This window comes from Rattus rattus, chromosome 3 (assembly GCF_011064425.1).
Source record: "Rattus rattus isolate New Zealand chromosome 3, Rrattus_CSIRO_v1, whole genome shotgun sequence".
NCBI lineage: Eukaryota > Metazoa > Chordata > Mammalia > Rodentia > Muridae > Rattus > Rattus rattus.
Window position 1 is genome coordinate 61,241,143 of NC_046156.1, and position 18,852 is coordinate 61,259,994.

General features: G+C 43.9%; 1 protein-coding gene across 1 annotated transcript in view; it reads left to right on the forward strand.

Moving 5' to 3' along the window:
- Positions 1-18,852, forward strand: part of Vps45 (vacuolar protein sorting 45 homolog) — a 59,682-nt gene that overhangs the window by 18,066 nt on the left and 22,764 nt on the right. Inside the window, exons 11-13 of the mRNA XM_032897707.1 lie at positions 7,118-7,276; positions 8,009-8,116; positions 9,808-9,929. Of these exons, the coding sequence (XP_032753598.1) occupies positions 7,118-7,276; positions 8,009-8,116; positions 9,808-9,929 (389 nt within the window). The remainder of the gene's footprint in view (positions 1-7,117; positions 7,277-8,008; positions 8,117-9,807; positions 9,930-18,852) is intronic.

Here is an 18,852-nt window from a genome sequence, read left to right on the forward strand (position 1 = left end):
AATAGACAAAAAAAATAAGAAAGTATTACATGGTGTTTCTGGATACTGCTAAAGTCAGAACTGTGATTCTGACCATAAATAGACAAGGTTCTTTGGAAGCTTCCCTCAGCGAAGGCAATGCTAGGAGGGCCGCAAGGAATGAGTAGAATCAGGAGGAGGATCCCTGTCAGAGCAACACAAAGCAAAGGCACATTGGTGAGGAGGAATAAGAAACAGCTTGGCCCAGTGAGGATGGGCGTGGGAGAGAGACAGGAGGTAAACTTGAGTTGGCAAGCAGGAATCTCCCTAAGAACCATGTCAGAGGCATCTGCTCACTGAGCTAGGCAGAGACCTGGTGTGGGTCTTAGATGAAAGTCAGTGTGCAAAGCTGACTGATGGAGTCTATTCAGAATGCATCAGAGGTGAAAAGACTGATGTCAGGAGGTCTGTAGACCTACGGTGACCATAATAGATAGTTAGGGGCAAACCCAGGAGTCAGGGAGAGCAGAGGAAACAGCCAGTGACATATACAAATGAGACAGGAAGATCAGATCAGAGGTAACTCCAGGGTTCCCAAGACCCAGATTAATAATGTCAAGATGACAGAAAACAAAAATGACCCATCTGTACGGAATGCCATTGAAAAAAGGTAACTTAGGAGTAAGTCCTTAGGGAGGTAGTGATTGCCGAACCACTTATAAGGATCACATCCCTCATTGATAGGACCTCAGCTTCTCTTCCTCTGCCAAATTCAGTAAAGCCACCTAGGTACATTGGACACAGCGCTTGCTTTGGGACCATAATGCCTTAGCTTTGGTGAATATCCTTTTCACCAAAGTTTGGGAAAAGTTTGCCCATGTGCCAGGAATAGCAACCTCAGGTTCTGTGTTGCAATGAGCACTTGATGTGACACATAGGATGCTTGGGGATGCTGGTTCCTCACCCTAAGACATTTTATGTACAGTAGAATCAAATGGTAGCAGTTCATATGGGTGCTCTAGTCCAACACAGTCTTTACTGACACCTATAAGTCTTGCTTTTAAGTTTTAAACATTTACCAAGATTTTCTGAAAATACCAATGTTTAAAAAGTCATAACAATGCTGTTTGCTTTATATTTATGTGATGTGATCATCATCATTTTCATATTGTCCATGGTACCTAAATCTTCACAAAGAATTCTGCTCTTGAGACTGGCATTTCTTAATTCTTAGGCAGATTGTACGTATAGGTTAAAAGAGGTATCTGTTAAAACCTGAGTCTGCTAACCACACCATGCACCCTCACAGGTTCTCCTAAGCCATGTGGATGCACACCTCTTTATATTTGAGACAAAGCCTCACTATGCAGCCATGGCTGGCCTGGAACTCGGCCATGCTGGCCTGGAACTCTGCCAAGCTGGCCTTGAACTCACCAAGATTCACTTGCTTCTGCTTCCTACATGCTGGGTCTCTATCTCTTTTTTAATTCAAGTGGTACTATATTCTACAGAGAGCTGCGTTTTGTTTTCTCACTTAACATATATCTAAGAGACTGTTTTGGATCTCTTTGCCATATGGAAATCAGTTAGAAAGTTATTACAATCCTTTTTACATGAAGCTTTAGTTTTGCTACTTTTTAAAAGAAAAAGATAATGCATACTTTAGAAAACCACGACCTCTAGCCTAGGCATCGCTGTAAGCTGCAATCCCAGTACTCAGGAGTATGAGGCAAAGGGTAGCCATGAGTTTGAGGCCAGCCTGGGCTAAGGATGAGACCTTGTCTTATAAACAAACAAATGAAAAAGAACTCTAATTATGATCTGATCACTATTTTGGAAATTATATTTTTAAGATTTCTTGTGTGGGGTGTTAGAGTTTTACAGTCAGTGGTAGTTTGGGCTTTCCTGATCACAAAGAAATTCTTTACAACGTGATTTAAATAGTCCATAAAGGAACTTTTGTTTGATAATGAGTGGATGCCAGGGGCCTGACCCCTAAATGACCCGACCTTAGATGGCATATGTCATGAAGCAATGAACTAAGGTTCTGACTAGAGCTGGGATTTGCTTAATTGAATAGTAAGTGTACCATGGTTAAAAAAAAAAAAAAAAGCTCATGTATCCCATTAAAAATTAACTATAATTCCTTCCACTTCTAACCAGTTATATACAAACAAACAACCAGGAATTTGACTTCGGAAGAATTTCACTAGAAACAAACTCTAGGTGCTACCACTGAAGCACATGCGTGTCCTCAGAGGGCAGTGGTTTGATTAAGGGTGAAGATGTTCATGTCGTGAAGAAGAATATCTCCAGAAAGAAAGCAGTCCCTGCCTGCTGTGTTACCAAGCATTGCTCTTCATCTGGAAGGGCTGGCCTGTTTAACCCTGTTCCCTGACGTTGGGAAAAACCTCAAATCACAGTTAATGGTTTATAGGGACTTGAAGAGGAAGAGTCCTGTCTAGAGCCTCAGAGAGATTGAGCCTTTAGTGACGAGTTTGGAAATGGTTGTTAACTGCTCTAAACACCAGTACTTTTGTCTCTAAAATGCAAGAAAATACTAGTACTTATTACATATGGTGACTACCACCAGTGTGTGTAGTAATACTTAATATGCTTGTTTTTATGTTTATTGATTGTGTGCGTGTGTGCACATGCCATGGTGCTTGTGTGGAGGTCAGTGGGGGTTTGTTCTCCTTCCACCACGTACGTGCTGGGAATTGAACTCAGGCATAACAGCTCTCACCTTTACCTACTAATGGGTCTTGATGACCCATTTGTTTTGCTGTTGTTGTTTTGTTTCGTTTTGAGACAAGCTCTCACTCAACAGCTCAGACTAGTCTTTAATTTGTAGCAGTCCTCCTTCCTCAGTTAAAAGTGTTGGATTACAAGATTGGGCCGTCCTGCGTGGTCATGCATCCATGCTTGGCGGCACATGCCTGTAACCCAGCACCTGAGAGGAAGAAGATAGATCAGGAGGTCAAGCTCGCCTTCAGCTCCAGAGCAAGCTTGAAGCCAGCCTGAGCTGCACGAGACCTGAACATCGATGTGGATATATTACCAGTTAGTGAGGTCAGAGCCTGCCTACTTTCTACCGTTTTCCTGGTGGGTCCCCAGCACCCCAGGGGGTGATCCTGCACTGCAAGATGAGAGTGGCTTTGTCACAAAAGCTGGCTGAGCCCTCCACTAATTCTATCTTGCTGTCCTAGTCTGTTGGTCATGTTGTCATGCACTGCCTGTTGCAGAGCAAGGGAGGGGACTCCAGAGACGGAGCTAAACCAGGGAAAGGGGGACCTCACCCACCGAGTTCATCTTAACTTGTACCATAACTGGATGTTTTATGTCACAAGGACTTTTTGCTGCAATGCTGCTTTGTCAAAGTTCTGATAGAAGAAAACAGAAATAGGCTGGCCTCTATCAGCCTTAAACAATAGAAAATGCTCAAGATATCAGAAAAGAGCCGTTTTCTTCTTATGTTTTGAAGGTCATGTTAACTCCTTTTTGAAACTTGATCTCCAAAACAGTGTGTTAGCTTTGCTTTGCCTATTTCTGGATTGTACCCACGGAAGATGAGAATACAAACAGGTTTTGTTTTCTTTCATTTTGTTTTTAACATCCCATCCTTACTTATTTGTTTACTCTGTGTGAGTTGTGGGGCAGAGGTGTCAGAGAACAGTTTGTGGCACTTGGTTCTCCCCTTCTACCATGTGGGTTCCAGGTGTCAAATTCAGATTCTCCAGTTTGGAGGCAAGCATGCTTATCCGCTGAGCCTTATCACTGACAGAATACTAACTCCTCAACCCCTTTTTAGTCAAGAGTCTCACTGTGCAGTCCAGGCTGACCTTGAACTTACAGAGATCTATCTGCCCCTATCTCCCCAATTCTGACCCCTGAGTACACAGTGGTTTTCTGGTTTGTTCTTCATTTGTCCTTTGGTTTGTGGTCCTTTTTTCTCTTCATAGTGGCAAGACTTGAGAATTATAGTTGGAAAAGAAAATCAAACATTGACCACACAAACCAGTTATGTTTCTAACAAATAAGTACACCATTAAGACATCGCTCTAACTCTTTCTCCTCTTTTCTGGTTCATACCCTGGTTAGATCTCCATGAGACTTATGCCACCATTAGTCAAATGGACAAGCCAAGTAGCCTCAAAGACAGTAGTTCAAAATGAAGTCGAAGGATAACATGGGACCAGGGCAAACAAGATGCCCTGCTTCCCCAAGGATGGCATGACTGAGAGAGAAGCAGGGACTCAGCTTGAACCTATACATTTCTTTTCAAGAGAATAGACGCCTCACAGGTCAAAGGAGGCACAGAGTATAAGGAGAAAACAGTATAAAGTGGGTCTGAGCCAAGTTCCCGAGGGGACTGCAAAGTCCAGCCAGTGTAATGCCAGTGTAAAATCTTAAGCAAGAGAGCGACAAGACTCAAGAGACAAAGGGAGGTTGTTGGAAAGGAAGTGGACAGGAAGGGTACAACCCATCACTGTTTGCATACTAGTGAATACGGTGCTGTATTAATGGAAACTGTCTGTTTCCACACTAATGTCCACCCATAGTCATGTGGGTACTTCAGAGTTACGTAAAGTACAGGGGTGGTGTAGCCAGAAATTAGAGATTAAGGTTGAAAGGGGGTTACTTCAGGGGTAGGAAATCAGATACTGTGTCTGCAGAGGAGCGGCAGCAGGGACCCCAGATGAGATGTCACAGTGTTTTAAATTTCCCAGGTTGGTTGAGAAGGGGCAGGGGGAGTTAGAAAGAAAGGGAAGAGGAGGGAGAGAGAGCTCACATACGTGTACATATCTGACAGAGTATGTCCTAAAATGTCTTCTCATTGTGATAGAAAATATTAGACCATTTTAGCAGATGTCCTCAGTGGGCTATATTCTGTTGCTGTTCTGTAGAAAAGTTACCACAAAAGAAGAAAATAAGGTGATTCTTATGAATATGATGTCTAAGTAAATTTTCCCCCGTTTTGATCCCTTAAGGATGATGGTAAACATTAACCCAGGAAAACAACAATGCTGATCTCTCTTAGAGAACGTTCTAGAAGAGCTTCTGCTGTATCCCTAGTCCCTGTGCCTGTGTGTAGAGAAGTCTTGCATACTGGACACGGCTGCAGAGGTGCTGGGGAGCATATTCCCGGGGCTCATGCTTCCTTGGGATGTAATAGGTGTTCGAGGCTAAGCTGTAAAGTACTGCACAGGTCCTGTTCTGCCCCGGGACCAGTGCCTTTAGGTGTCTTGCTGCGTTGTTCCATTTCTCCTCTGATTCTCACATCCCTACATAACAGCTGTGCCTCAGCCTCCAGCCACTCAGCTCGGCTTCCCATGTGCTGCTGCCTCCTTTAGAAAGGCTTCCCTGACTCCCCTGCAGCCACACACACTTCCTCTTCTTCTGCCCCTACTCCTCCTGCCACTTCAGCGACCTTTCACCTTTTGGGATCTGTTGATGGTGGTAAAATGCTTTTATAGCACTGCACACTGCTCTTGAAAAGCTACAAAACCTACAAAACCGTGTACTGGGCGCAGATAAAAGCTATGAGGAAATTACAAGCTGACCGTTTAAAGTCAAACTTACAAAAAACAGAAAGCTACCTAACTTTGTGACAGGAGTACAGATAATAACAGATAATAATAACAGTCCTAGCCAGATATGGTAGCTCACCTGGATCCCCAACTCCTGAAGGCGTATGAGAACCCTGCAAATCCACATAGCAGGCGCTTGGAAGTGCCAGGCCAATCTCATGACAGAGTGAGACCCTGTCACAAGAACCCAAAATGCTAAAGTAAACCCTCACGGTTAGCACACCAGCACTTGCGTATGGGAAGAGATCTGCCCATCTCTGCAGCTTATTCTTGGAGTTAATGTTTTCTTTAGGCTCTAAAGTCTTTAAAATGTTTGTTTTTTATAGAGATTAGTTTTTTCAAAAGCGAAGATACCAGGTAAGGTTGTCTTCATCAGTCAGCTTGGAGTTTTGTATTTTGCTTGTCCTTATTTGATTGCAATGAAAGATCTTTGCAGCCTTCTCACTTGCCTTTGCCCTTCCCCGGGTACTTAGCACGGTGGGAAGTGGGCCAGCTCCCAGTCAGAAAGCCTCTGCGTAGGATGGCTATCTCCTCTTTGGTGTCCTCTTTAGTGACGTAGAAGCCTGTCCATGCCTTAGTTTGACCTATGAGCCAAGATGTCTTCTGTGTTAGCTGATACATGTCCACGGGTTTCAGTCTCACAGAGTAAAGAACTTTGAAGCAGCAGCTCTGTGCCAGAGTGGCTTGTGTTTGTTTCATCCCACAATGAGTCTGTGCACTCCCAGGAGACAATTGACTCAGACACACCAGTGTTTTCCCAACAGTGCCTGGCATGGTGCCTTCTGGGGGCCGAAATGTGTTCTTGGCCTAGGTTAAGTTATGTGCTCTGCTGTGTAATACACATGTGCCATGTAGGAAGGCCCTTAATGTGAGGCTGAGAGAGTCTGAGCATGACTCGTTCTGCCCCTTTGCTCCCCGCACCCCCCCTCAGACCCTAAGTTGTAAGTTCTCCATGTTAGAGATTACATGCTGTCACATACACTTGTTTCTCTCAGCCATCCGGAGACTTGTTGTGACCTCTGGTGTTTTGGGGGATTTAGTCCAACCCGTGTAAGTCTGCCAGCTTGTGTCTATTTGGATGCCATGGGATGAGCAACACTAAAAGAAAGACGTCTTTAACCAGAAATGGGTCATTTCTGTGCTCTGTGTTGACCGATATGGAAGTAGTCTGTGCTCCTTACATCACCAAGGAGATGACTCAGGAAAGGCAAGAGAAACAGTTGCTGGATTCATTTTTCCTAGAGCTGTTACAGTGGGAATTATCCCTATTTAATTCTCCCACTGAATAAGGAGCAGTTGCTGCTCTGTAGTTGAAACCGGATGGTGAGTGTGTGTGTGTGTGTGTGTGTGTGTGTGTGTGTGTGTGCATGCGTGTGTGTGTGCATATGTGTGTGCATGCGTGTGTGTGTGTGCATATGTGTGTGTGTGTGTGTGTGTGTGTGTGTGTGTGTGTGTGTGTGTGTGTGTGTGTGTGTGTGTGTGTGTTGAGATGTGTCTCCAGCACTCCTGGGCATTACACAGGAGACCACTCAAGTGAAAGTGTTAATATTGGTTCTGTCTTTCTTCAGAATGTGAAGAGACTCCTGCAGAATCCGAAAGTCACAGAATTTGATGCAGTTCGCCTGGTGATGCTTTATGCTCTACATTACGAGCGCCACAGCAGCAACAGCCTGCCAGGGCTCATAGTGGACCTCAGGAGTAAAGGTGTTGCTGAGAAGTATCGGAAGGTGACCTAATGTGTGTGTGCTTATGTGTGTTTTATTGTAATAGTGCCGGTCTCACTTCACAGCCCTGGGGAAACTTCACCCTTAGGTCCTCCTGTCTCAGCCTCCCAGATGCTAGAACTACTACCATGTACTGTGTTGCTAAAATTCTTTCCCAGGGGGAGATTGAGGTGATGTCTACCCCCCTCCTCCTATGATCCCAACAACAAAACCAGGCATGGTTCTACCTCAGTATGTTGGGGTTCCTGACAGAACAGGTGAGGAGTGTGGATGTTCCTCCTCCTGGCAGGGATGAGTACTCCCCATCCTGCAGAGATGGTGTCCCCCTGTCCCCGTACTCTAGCCCCTGATGCCATATGCCATTGAGGCAGAGTTGCATACAACAGGTGGTAAGGAGCAGCTGGACAATCTGGTAGGTGGGGCACAAGCAGTCACAAAGGTCCTTTAAGAGGACGCTTTAGCAAGGCACAGCTGAGCTCTCTAATGGCAGTTGTTTGGCTCAGAGAACAGTCACTCACAGCATAGCACAAAAGCCAATTCCAACTTTGTAAGCCCAAACCCCAGGAGCCAAGTCTGTTATAGTCTCAGCCCTAACAAAAGATAAATCATACTGTTTATTTACAAGGGGCACAATTCTGTCTTCTCATGTCTTCATTGCCCTAATAAAGTTTGTTTTAATGAAATGAGCTTCCTGATACCTAAGCAATAAAAGGTTCTTATTTTTTTCTTTTACAGCTTGTGTCTGCAGTTGTTGAATATGGTGGTAAACGGGTTAGAGGAAGTGACCTCTTCAGCCCCAAAGATGCCGTGGCTATTACCAAACAGTTCCTCAAAGGCCTGAAGGTATAGCTTCAGTCTGACAGCGACTCGATATGCGTGAACATAACAGTGTGTTCTGGATTGTAGTGCTATGTCCACCCAGTGATTCACAGCAGACGAGCTCTTGGAACATTGCCTCTGTGCTGCACTGGGCCTGCACTGGGCCAGGTAGCTGAGCAGGGAGTGATGGGGCGTAAGTTTAAACGGTTCTGCCAGTCACAGCTCTTTTTCCAGTGTTTGTAATTTGAAATTTATTGTTCTTTTCTTTTTCTCTCTCTCTCTCTCTCTCTCTCTCCCCCGTGTGTGTGTGTGTGTGTGTGTGTGTGTGTGTGTGTGTGTGTGTGTGTGGTGGTGGTGGTTTGTGGTTTTTCTGGGTTCTGTTTGCTTGGTTTGGTTTTGAGGAATCCATGTAGGGCAGACTGGTTTCAAACTTAACTTTGTAGCCAGAGATGACCTTGAACTTCTAATCCTCCAGCTCCCAAGTGCTGGGTGTACACCACCACAGCATGATTATACTGTGCTGGGAACGGAATTCAAGGCTCTGTGCATGATAAGCAGTCTGCCAACTGAGCTGCATCCCGGGCCCACAGGCTTCTCTTTGAAGGAAATTAAAGAGAGAACACAAACATCTGTTGTGTCAGGAAGTCAGTCACAGTCAGAAGACAGCAATAACTGCGGCTCACTTTCCCCACTTACTAGTGAAGTCTTTCCTCAGCAACGGTGGTCTTTCCACATGAATTAACATAAACGAGGCCATTCCTTACAGGCACGCCTAGAGGCCCATCCATCTATCCATCCATCTATCTATCTATCTATCTATCTATCTATCTATCTATCTATCTATCTATCTATCTATCTATCTATCTATCTATCTATCTATCTATCAGGTGATTCTGGAGTCTGGGGCTCTAGCAGGCCAGCTCTTTCACTTGGCAGAAAGCTTTCCTAATGGCCATCATGTTTGTGGGATGAGTACCTTACCAGTGGAGCCCTTCTCTAGCGCCAGCCTGTTCACACTTTCCCCTTAGCTTTTCATGCTTTTCTACTTCTATGGCTTACCACTCCTCTACACAGTCCTTCCTTTTTGTATCACAAAAGAATGAGATTCAGACAACATAAAAGACTCCAGAGTTTTTGATTCCTTTAAATGTTTATTGAAACCATATTGAAAATAACTAGCTTAATTTAGTACTTTTAAAAAAACTAATATTTTTGTAAGATTGGAACAGTTTTGTCAAATTAAAACACATTTTTAAATATTCTAAAATTCTAGACTGGGGAGATAGTTCACTTGCTGCTCAAACCTGAGTTTAGATCCCCAGCAAATACATAAAAGCCACAGTGTACTCCACAGTGCCGAAGTGTGTGCAGAGAAGGACGAGGGGACCCCTCAAGCTCTTGGCCGGCCAGTCTAGCCAAATCTGTGAGCTCTGGGTTCTAGAAAAGAGCCTGTCTCAGAGAATATGGTGAAGGAGCCACTGAGGAACATGCCCCGTGCTGACCTCTGACATCCACATGCATGCACACACATACGCACCTTTACCCACGTGTGCACAGACACAAATGCGCTGTTTGGTTCTGTTTGAGTCCTATCCAGTTCATGTTTAAGTCTATTCCATAAGGTTTCCATTGAGAATATGTCCCTTTTCTGATGTGTTGTTAATGATGTATTGCTAGCTTCCCCAAATAACATAAGAACCATTTCTACAATTTAGGGAGTGGAAAATGTGTACACCCAGCACCAGCCTTTCCTGCATGAGACCCTGGACCATCTCATCAAAGGGAAGCTTAAGGAAAACCTCTATCCGTATTTAGGCCCCAGCACACTCAGAGACAGGTAAGGCAACCAAGGTTAGAAATAAAAACTAGGATCACAGAACAAGCCAGAAAAGCCAGAAGTGCCCAAGACATCCAGATATTGGCCTTGGAGAAGCGACCTGTCATGTAGGGAGGGACAGGGCACTGCTAAGAGCTGGGCTCCGTAGTCCTGTGACTGTAAAAACATCTGGACTCTGCCCACTGACTTATGCTTAAGGTGGGGGCCTGGACTTGGCTTGATTCCAGGTTGGTAAATCTGAGCAGTGAACTGAGATCTTGCTTATACATGGACTTGGGGCCTACAGAGACTGCAGATGTACAGAAGTGTGGTTTTACATGTCACAAACTGGTCTGTCCTACTTAGCAAAGCTTGAACTTGGTCTGGCACTGCAGTCCTGAACTGCAGGCACTAAGGCAGCGGCTGAGACATTGGATGAGGGTCCAGGCCTGCTGAGCCTACAGAACGCCTTCAAGGCCTCAGCCTGGATGACTTAGACCGGGTTTCAGTTATAAACACACAGGGGGAAAGAGGGCTCTAAGTGAAAGGAGATGAGAAAATAACTCCGTGGCACTGTGCGTGTCTGCGGGCATGGGGCTCTGGGTTTATTCTCTGTACTCAAAAATTAAAATATTAAAAACATTTTAAGTCCATATTAAGTCCGAATAAACTATTCCTCTGCCCACTGTTGAGAACACACAGCACGGCATGCATCCCAAAAAGCAGTTTTTTGATACTGTACCACCTGTGTAAGACTTCGCCGTTCACCAGCTTCAAGACTGAGCTAATCATTTACTAGATGAAGATTTAAATTTATGTTCTTTCTGAGAGGAGTTATCAAAAATTTTCTCTGAACTCTGAAGATTTCTTTATTTCTAGCATATAAATCTTATTACTCTACCAACTTTCTGGTATTTTGTTATATAACAATAAAAATAGATTTAAAAAATAAAAACTAGAGGAGGAAGCAAAGGTGCTGGGCAGGTGAAGGTGCTGGGCAGGTGTAGGTGCTGGGCAGGTGAAGGTGCTGGGCAGGTGAAGGTGCTGGGCAGGTGAAGGTGCTGGGCAGGTGAAGGTGCTGGGCAGGTGAAGGTGCTGGGCAGGTGAAGGTGCTCACCACCAAGCCTGACAACCTGAGTGCCATCTCCAGGTTGCCATCTACATGGTGAAGGAGAAAAGTATATCCTGAAGTTGTCCTCTGACCTACACACACTCCATGGTTCAGGTGTGCGCTCTCGATCTCTCTCTCTCTCTCTCCCCCCACCACACACACATTCACTCTCACACACAAACAAATAAATAAATGTAATGATAATAAGTTACAGCCACTGAGAAAGCGGGTGTCCATTCCTGCTCCTCACCACACTGAGATGCTGCCTCCTCCTGTCATTTCAGGCTGAAGAGTCTTTTGGTTTTGCATGTGCGCTCCCTGCAAGGCCTGAACTGTTTGCTTGCGTTGGGTTAAAGAAGCGGGTGTTTTAGGCCTCAGAGTCTCCCCTGCAGTCTGTAGTTTAGCATCATACCAGCTTCCTTATGTGTTCTATGGCATCTGTCCTTTGGCATTTCAAACATTAATGCCCAAAATAGATTTGCTATCTGACTGCCAGCCAGAGCAGGTTTTTACTGGTCTGGGTGAGGATTGGCCTTGGCCAAAAGTGGCCAGCACACATGCTGAGAGGCCTGATTAGCAAAGGCCATTTGTGTCCCAGGAGATAAGGATGACTTTCTTTAGTTAGAGCTAGTGCAGTGGTTAGTTAATTTTAATAAAAACAACCAGGTTACTTACGCCAACTTAAAATTTAAAACTGTACAAACTCTACCTAGTTGAGAATTATAGTCTTACAGTTTTATTAGACCACATGATTTAAAGGGCCCAGAATACACAGTTGGTGTCAGCTGGGTGATTTAATGTGAGAATTTTACTGTTGATATAAATCACCCATTATTTCAACCAGTAATTATCTAACAACATTGGCAGTTGATTGATATAATGGAATTCAGAATATGTTTTGAGATTTATAGGTAAATGTACTCTTGTGTGATTTTTTTTTTCTTAATGAATCCCTTAAAAAGAAAACTTACTTGATCCAGAATTTGTTTTTTTTTTTTTTTTTGGAGCTGGGGATCGAACCCAGGGCCTTGCGCTTGCTAGGCAAGCGCTCTACCACTGAGCTAAATCCCCAACCCCCAGAATTTGTTTTTTAAATCCAAGGTTAACACCAGATTCTATGTGACAGTTCAGTTACTCAAATAAAATGTCTAAAGACCATGCATTTAAATCGAGAGATGTCAACTGATAAGAAAAACGAAAATCGGTCCAAAATACTCTATTTGAGAAGCTTTTGAAAAACCTTGTTCTTGAGGTTTTCAATTAATTTTCTAAGGCGTTAATGTCTTATAAATTTCATGAGAGAATTGCTGGATGCAGGTAAGAGCACATGCAGCTTTCTAGAGGACCCAAAGCCAGGTTCCCAGCACTCACACTGCTCAGCTCACAACCACTTCCAGCTCCAACTCCAGAGGAGCCCGTGCTCTCTTCTGGCTTCCATGGGGACCCACATATACATAGTATATGCTTATATAGACACAGACATTGTCTATAAACATAAGAATGTTTAGCTTTAAAAACTTAGGGGTTGGGGTTGGGGATTTAGCTCAGTGGTAGAGCGCTTTTGCAAGGCCCTGGGTTCTGTCCCCAGCTCCGAAAAAAAAAGAAAAAAGAAAAAAAAAACTTAAATAATTGCTGGATGAAAAAAATAGCTACTATTGGTAGAAGGAAGCCGAGGGCCAGATGAGGGCATCATTGCACATCAGCAAAACCTCCCGTCTTATGAGTCATTGCCGCACAAAGCTCAAAGTGATGCTCTCCCCAAATGCTCATTAACTGCTGCTGTCTGACGGCACTGTCACTGTCATCTAAACATGTATACAGCTAATTCTGGGGCTTTATTCTTTGATACAACAGATGTTTATTAAATGCTTTCAGAATGTTAAGAATTGCTGTAGGCACTAGGACTGTAGAAATGGCAGAAAAGACACAGGACTTGCCCCTAAGGTCCTTTTAGAACAAAGAAGTAAACAAAAGTGTGGTTGAAGAAAGAGTCAAGCTGCAAAGTCACCGTGGGGCCAGGGGAGGCTACTTCAGTTGGACAGAACCTCTCTGAAGACGCAGTATTTAAAATGGATCCTAAATTTTAAAAATCATGTAATGATTGAAGAAAAGGCTCCTCAAGCAGAGGGAACACCAGCGTACAGGGCTTAAGAAGGGAGAACTTGCCCATGAGCCAAGAAGAAGTACACAGCGGGGGCTGGGTAGAGGAGAATAGGTGAACAGATAGATGGGGACTGGGTCACATGGATCCTGTAGGCTCCATGTGAGTAAGGTGTGCCTTTCTTTGCTTTCTTTTGGTGTTATAAATATACGAAGCCAATAATAACATACTGAGCCAAACTATAGTTACCTTTTCTTTTTCTTGAGCTAGTCTCACTATATATCCCTGGCTGGTCTGTAACTTGTTATATAGACCAGGCTAGCCTCAAACTCACAGTGGGTCTGTCAACTTCTGCCTTCCTAGTATTGGGACTAAAGGCTGGGTCAACCTAGCTCCAATAGTGTTTTAAATAACTGTGAGGCATTGAATTGCTAGTGGAGAACAAAGAAGCAAGGAGACCCCCAAGGAGGTTGCTTACAGCCCGTGTGTCCATGTAAGAAGTGAACTTGATTTGAAGGTGAAGGGGAAAGAAAATCAATCTATTCAAGAGAGTATGTGGATAGAGCAAGGTGACAGGAATCGAGGATAACTTGGGGTTTGAGGAGAGATTAAGAAGTGCCTATTTAATAGTAAAGTAGAAATGTGACTTACTGCTATGTGTGCACCCCACGTCTGTAACCCTAGCACTAAAGAGCCTCAGACAGAAAGTTGAAGGCTTGCCCAGATCCCATAGTAGGACCTTATTTAAAACAAAATTGGTATTAAGTTGGGAGTTGATAAAACATGGGTCATATAGACCAGATAGGACCACTGAAGGAGAAAATTAAAGAAGATTGCTCAGAATCCAGCACTGAGCACAGGCTAAGAGCCAGCAGTAAGAACAGGAACCAAAACCATAGAAGAAAGACTAGAAACTATGGAGTCATAAAGACAAGCACAAGGTCCAGGCTTCTGCAGCGCTCCCTCTTGTGCTGCCTCTCTCCTCTCTGTTCTCATGAGAGTTGGGCCCACCCTATTCTGTTAGCTCTTTCTCTGATTAGTCACTTTGTCTGCCTCTCAACTAGACATCACTTTTAAACACGGGTGCTTCCTTCTACACACTAACCTTACCTTCACTGTGTGGGTAAAGATGTGTGCTGAGGGTGTGTCTATGAAGGTCTCAGGGCTGAAGAGGTAGGTCAGTGCTGAGGAGCTCTTATTCATTCCCTTTGCAGGGGGCTCAGGTTTGATTTTCAGAATCCACTTCCCGTGACTCACCTGCCTGTAACTCCAGTTGCCAGATGTCTGACACAACTGCCTTCCCCAGCCCCTGCATACACACGCCACATAAACCGATCCAGGCACACTCACAAACAGTGACATAGTTCTTCCTGGGGCATATGCAAAACTCGCTAAGATATATTCATAGGAAATCAAGATGGTATCATTCCCGATTAATAATAGCCTTCTCGTTAATTATTGTATTAGATATTGTCATATTTAAGTAAGAATTAGTCTTTAAGCTTTTCCTATTATCCAACAGTGCTTTACAAAGTGTAAAAAGTCAACAGCCATTAAATTATGTAGATAGCAGTAAATATGCCAAAATTTACTGCTGAGAAACTCAAATACAAGGATGAATTTAGTTGATAATTTTTTTGTAGGTTGTTATTCACTTGATATGAATTCTGGCTCTGCTCCTGCTTAACCCCACTCTCGTCTCTGGCCAGTTTCTTGGCCCTAGCCCATCACATTGAGATGTTTACTTGGGTCATCTTTTTAATGGTCAAGTCTGGTGACAGAACATATGGCCTCCCCAGCACCTGCATGCACACTGCCACAGTGTTAGGGGCACCACAGGGCTGTGGTGGTTGTGCAGATGTGCAAAGCCAGCACTCGTGCCTTTTAGCCTTAGCTGTGTGGTTTGTGCTCACTGTTTGTGAGTAAAGGATGCTGGTCTTCATCCTACAGATGGAATTATTTATCCTCTTATCTGACCAGTCTCTCCCCACAATCACTGCTTATTTCTGAGATGCACACATTTCATGGACTCTTGTTGCAATCACTGTTTTTGTTCCTGTAAAAGCTTTTTTCCCTGCAGAAAAAATCAAAAGAACTTTACTATCTCTAAGAAAATTCAACAATTTAAACTTTAAGTGTGGTAATCCACAAAGTAAGTTACATGCTGCATTTCAAAGATTTTCCTGACTAGCTCACATATAGAAATAATTTCTAGAAATACTAATTTAAATTTTTATTTTCTAACAAAAGAAGATGCAGATTGGGCTCTTAGGGTGATGCCCTTGTGTAGCAGAGACAGCGTGGACTGGCTGCTGTTTTCTACTCTCTGCTGATGGCGTAATTAATACTCTGGGCTGCTATGGAATTACAGTCACAAAAAGATGCATATAGAATTGAACTTGTGTATTCTATCATGTAAAAAAGTTTTTTATATATTTTACCACTGGTTTCATAGGAACATCTTTTAAAAGTCATTGGATAAAAGAATGGAAAGGAAAATGTTATGAGATTTTTAAATCTGTTTTCTATTTGAGATAACTGTAGCTCAGGCTAGCCTCCAGATCTTAGCAATCCTCCAGCCTCAGACTCCTAAGTACTTAGATTTTAAGTGTGAGCCACCACAGAGCAGTTAACTTGTTCATGCAGAAGACCAGGTTCAATTCCCAGCACCCACGTGGCACCTTATCACGTTGTAACTGCAGGTCCAGGGATCTCATGACCTCTCTCGGCCTCCATGTGGACCAGGTATGCACATGGTGCACAGGTAGCAGGCAGGCAAACACTCATACACATAAATCTTTTTAAAAGGTTTTCGGGAACTGGAGAAATGGCTTAGGGTTAAGAGCACATGTTGCTCTTACAGAGAACACAGATCTGATTCTCAGCACCCGCATGGTGGCTCATAATTCCAGGGCATCTGAAGCCTTCACCAACCTCACTGGTACCAAGCACAGACATGGTACACATACTGTCAGGCAAAATGTTTACACATATACTAGAAAGCAAAAGCTTTAAAATTTTATTTTTAAAGTTTTTTATAAGTATTCTTCCTTTAGCCACATTAAATTAGTGTCAGGAGGTTCAGAAAAACTTAATTATGTCATAGTCAAATGTGACATGGTCATCTTTGTTGGGTATATAAGTGAATCGAATTCTAAGACCCTATCCCTTTATCTAGGGTTTTTGGTTGTTTTATTTGTTTTAAAGATTTGTGTGCACGCACACACGTCTTGAGTGTATTGCACATTTGTGTCCAGGTACACCTCTGCATACATGTAGAGGCCAGAAAGGGATATTAGTTTCCTTGTCACCTGTTTTGAGACAGGATCTCTCTTGGACCTAGGGCCCCTCCTGTCTCCACTGTTTTGGAATTGGGGTGACAATGCATGTATGAGGCACCCGATTGTTATGCGGGTGCTGAGATCAAACTGGTCCTCATGACTGTGCACAGCACTCTGAGCTGAGCCATCTCCTGCCCCACAGCGAGGTGCCCTGCTTACTTCTTGCACAGCCTACATCAGAGGGCAGCTACCGTTTTCACCTGCACCGTTCTCAGCATGCTTTCTTTGCCCGCTTGGCAGCTTTTCTGATTTACCAGATCAGAATGCAAGTGTTCGGATCTGACTCCCCTCATCAGTCACTGTATTCCCTGGAAGGCAGGAGGCCCCATCCTTAATAACCAGTGCAGTCCGTCAGCATTTGTTTATTCAAACTTGAACTGTTTAATGGACCTCAGAGCATGAAATCTTACAGTAAAAAACCACTCATTTTCTAAGATTATGATGTCCGTCCTCTGTTCTGTGTCCTCTTGCATCAGCTACAGTCCTAAGGGCTCTTACCTCCTAATCACTCTCTGAGGCCCTTCCTCTAAGCTGCTGTCCTCCTAACCTCACAGTGGGGATTACATTTCAGTGTGTCTGTCAACCCTTGGAGGACACCCTCAATCCAGCTACTACCTACATGTGGCTAATGTTACTGGAGTTAAAATTTTAATGACATTGATTTAAATTGTCACATTTGAAGGAGCTCTAGAGGGTGTGTAGATTATGCAGTGGCTCAGTGGCTAGACCCTGGACATGTTAGTGAAAGGTTAGGGAGACGAAATAGAGCTACCTAGGGGGCTAGGGAAATGGCTACTAACAGAGTAGGGGAAAGCCAAGAACATAATGTCCTAGAAACTGGATGCTTATCCAGGAGAAGCAGATAACCAGCTTGTCAAATACTGCTAGCAGATCAAGTAAGACAGACTAAAGGACAGTCGTTTGGAGTTTACAACGTGGTTTAACTCTGAAACAGAAGTTACTTAGTGGAGTCCAGAGCCAAACTACCTGAAATTAGCTTAAGACGGAATGACCAGATCATCATAAGTCACAATGAGACTCTGCTTTGTCACCTACACATTTAAAGGGACCAATAGCTTTTAAATGCATGGTCCTGACATTTGGGGAGCAGGCACTCTGCTGGATTGCTGGTGTGATGATGCATACAAAACAGCTAGGAGAGCCCTCTCACAACAATGGCAGGGGCTCACCATGAGCCTTAACTAACCTAGAACTTGCTGTGTAGACCAGATTGGCCTAGAACTCACAGAGATCTGCTTGTCTCCACCTCCCCAGTGCTGGCTTTAAAGGTGTACACCACCATGCCCGATTTAAACATTTTAAAAGAATTTGATGTTTTATATGTATGCGTGTTTGCCTATGTATCTTATAAGTACACCGCATGTGAGCCGGGTGCCCACAGGGCCAGAGGGGATGCTGGATCCTCTGAAACTGGAGTTGCAGATGATTGTGAGCCACATGTGGTTCTGGGACCTGAACCTCGGTCCCCCACAAAAGCAATAACTGCTTTGACCACTGGGCCATCTCTCCAGCTCTCTCTCCCAAGTTTTTAAATGTATAATATGGAGGCTGGCAAGACAGCAAAGGAATTTCCTGCCAGATCTGATGACCTCCATTGAATTCCCAAGTTCCCACATGGTGAAAGGAGAGAACCAAGTCCCACGAGTTATTCTTTGGCATCCATACACATTTGGTGTATACAGGACTGCACGTACCCTACCCCACCCCAAGCACACACAAACCTAAATGTACTATATAGCCAAGAGAAGGATAGGAACCGAACACTGTGTGTGGAATGCCTGGTGTTTGTGTTTCAAAGTGCCACACAGGAGGACACATAAGAGGAGCAACAGTGTCTACCTCTACAGGATGCGGGGATGGGCAGGGACAGAGGACAGGAAAGAAGAAATGCCTTCAGCAGTTTTTGTGTTTCATGCTGGTCCTTGCCTTTACTTCAGAACAGTTTGGGGTGTCTTTGGTTGGCTGGCTGGTTGATATTTAAATTACACTTATTTATGTATGTGTAAGCACACGTCTGGGGTTCAGAGGACATCTTGCAGGAATGTGCCCCTTCCTTCTACCGTGTAGGTACTGGGTATTAAACTTAGGCTGTCAGGCTTAGTGATAGGCACTTTTACCCAATAATGACCTAATCTTCATGGGTCTGATTTATTTATGTTTTATACCGTCCCACTATAGAGCCCTGGTTGGCCTGAAATTCACATAACTAGACTAATCTCAAGTCTCCAGATTCCTATGCCTCCCAAGTGCAGGTATGACCCACATGCACCACCTCAGACAGCTCCAAAGCTGAATCTTATAAGCTGACATTTGTAAAATCTTTTTTTTTTTCTTTTTTTCAGAGCTGGGGACTGAACCCAGGGCCTACCA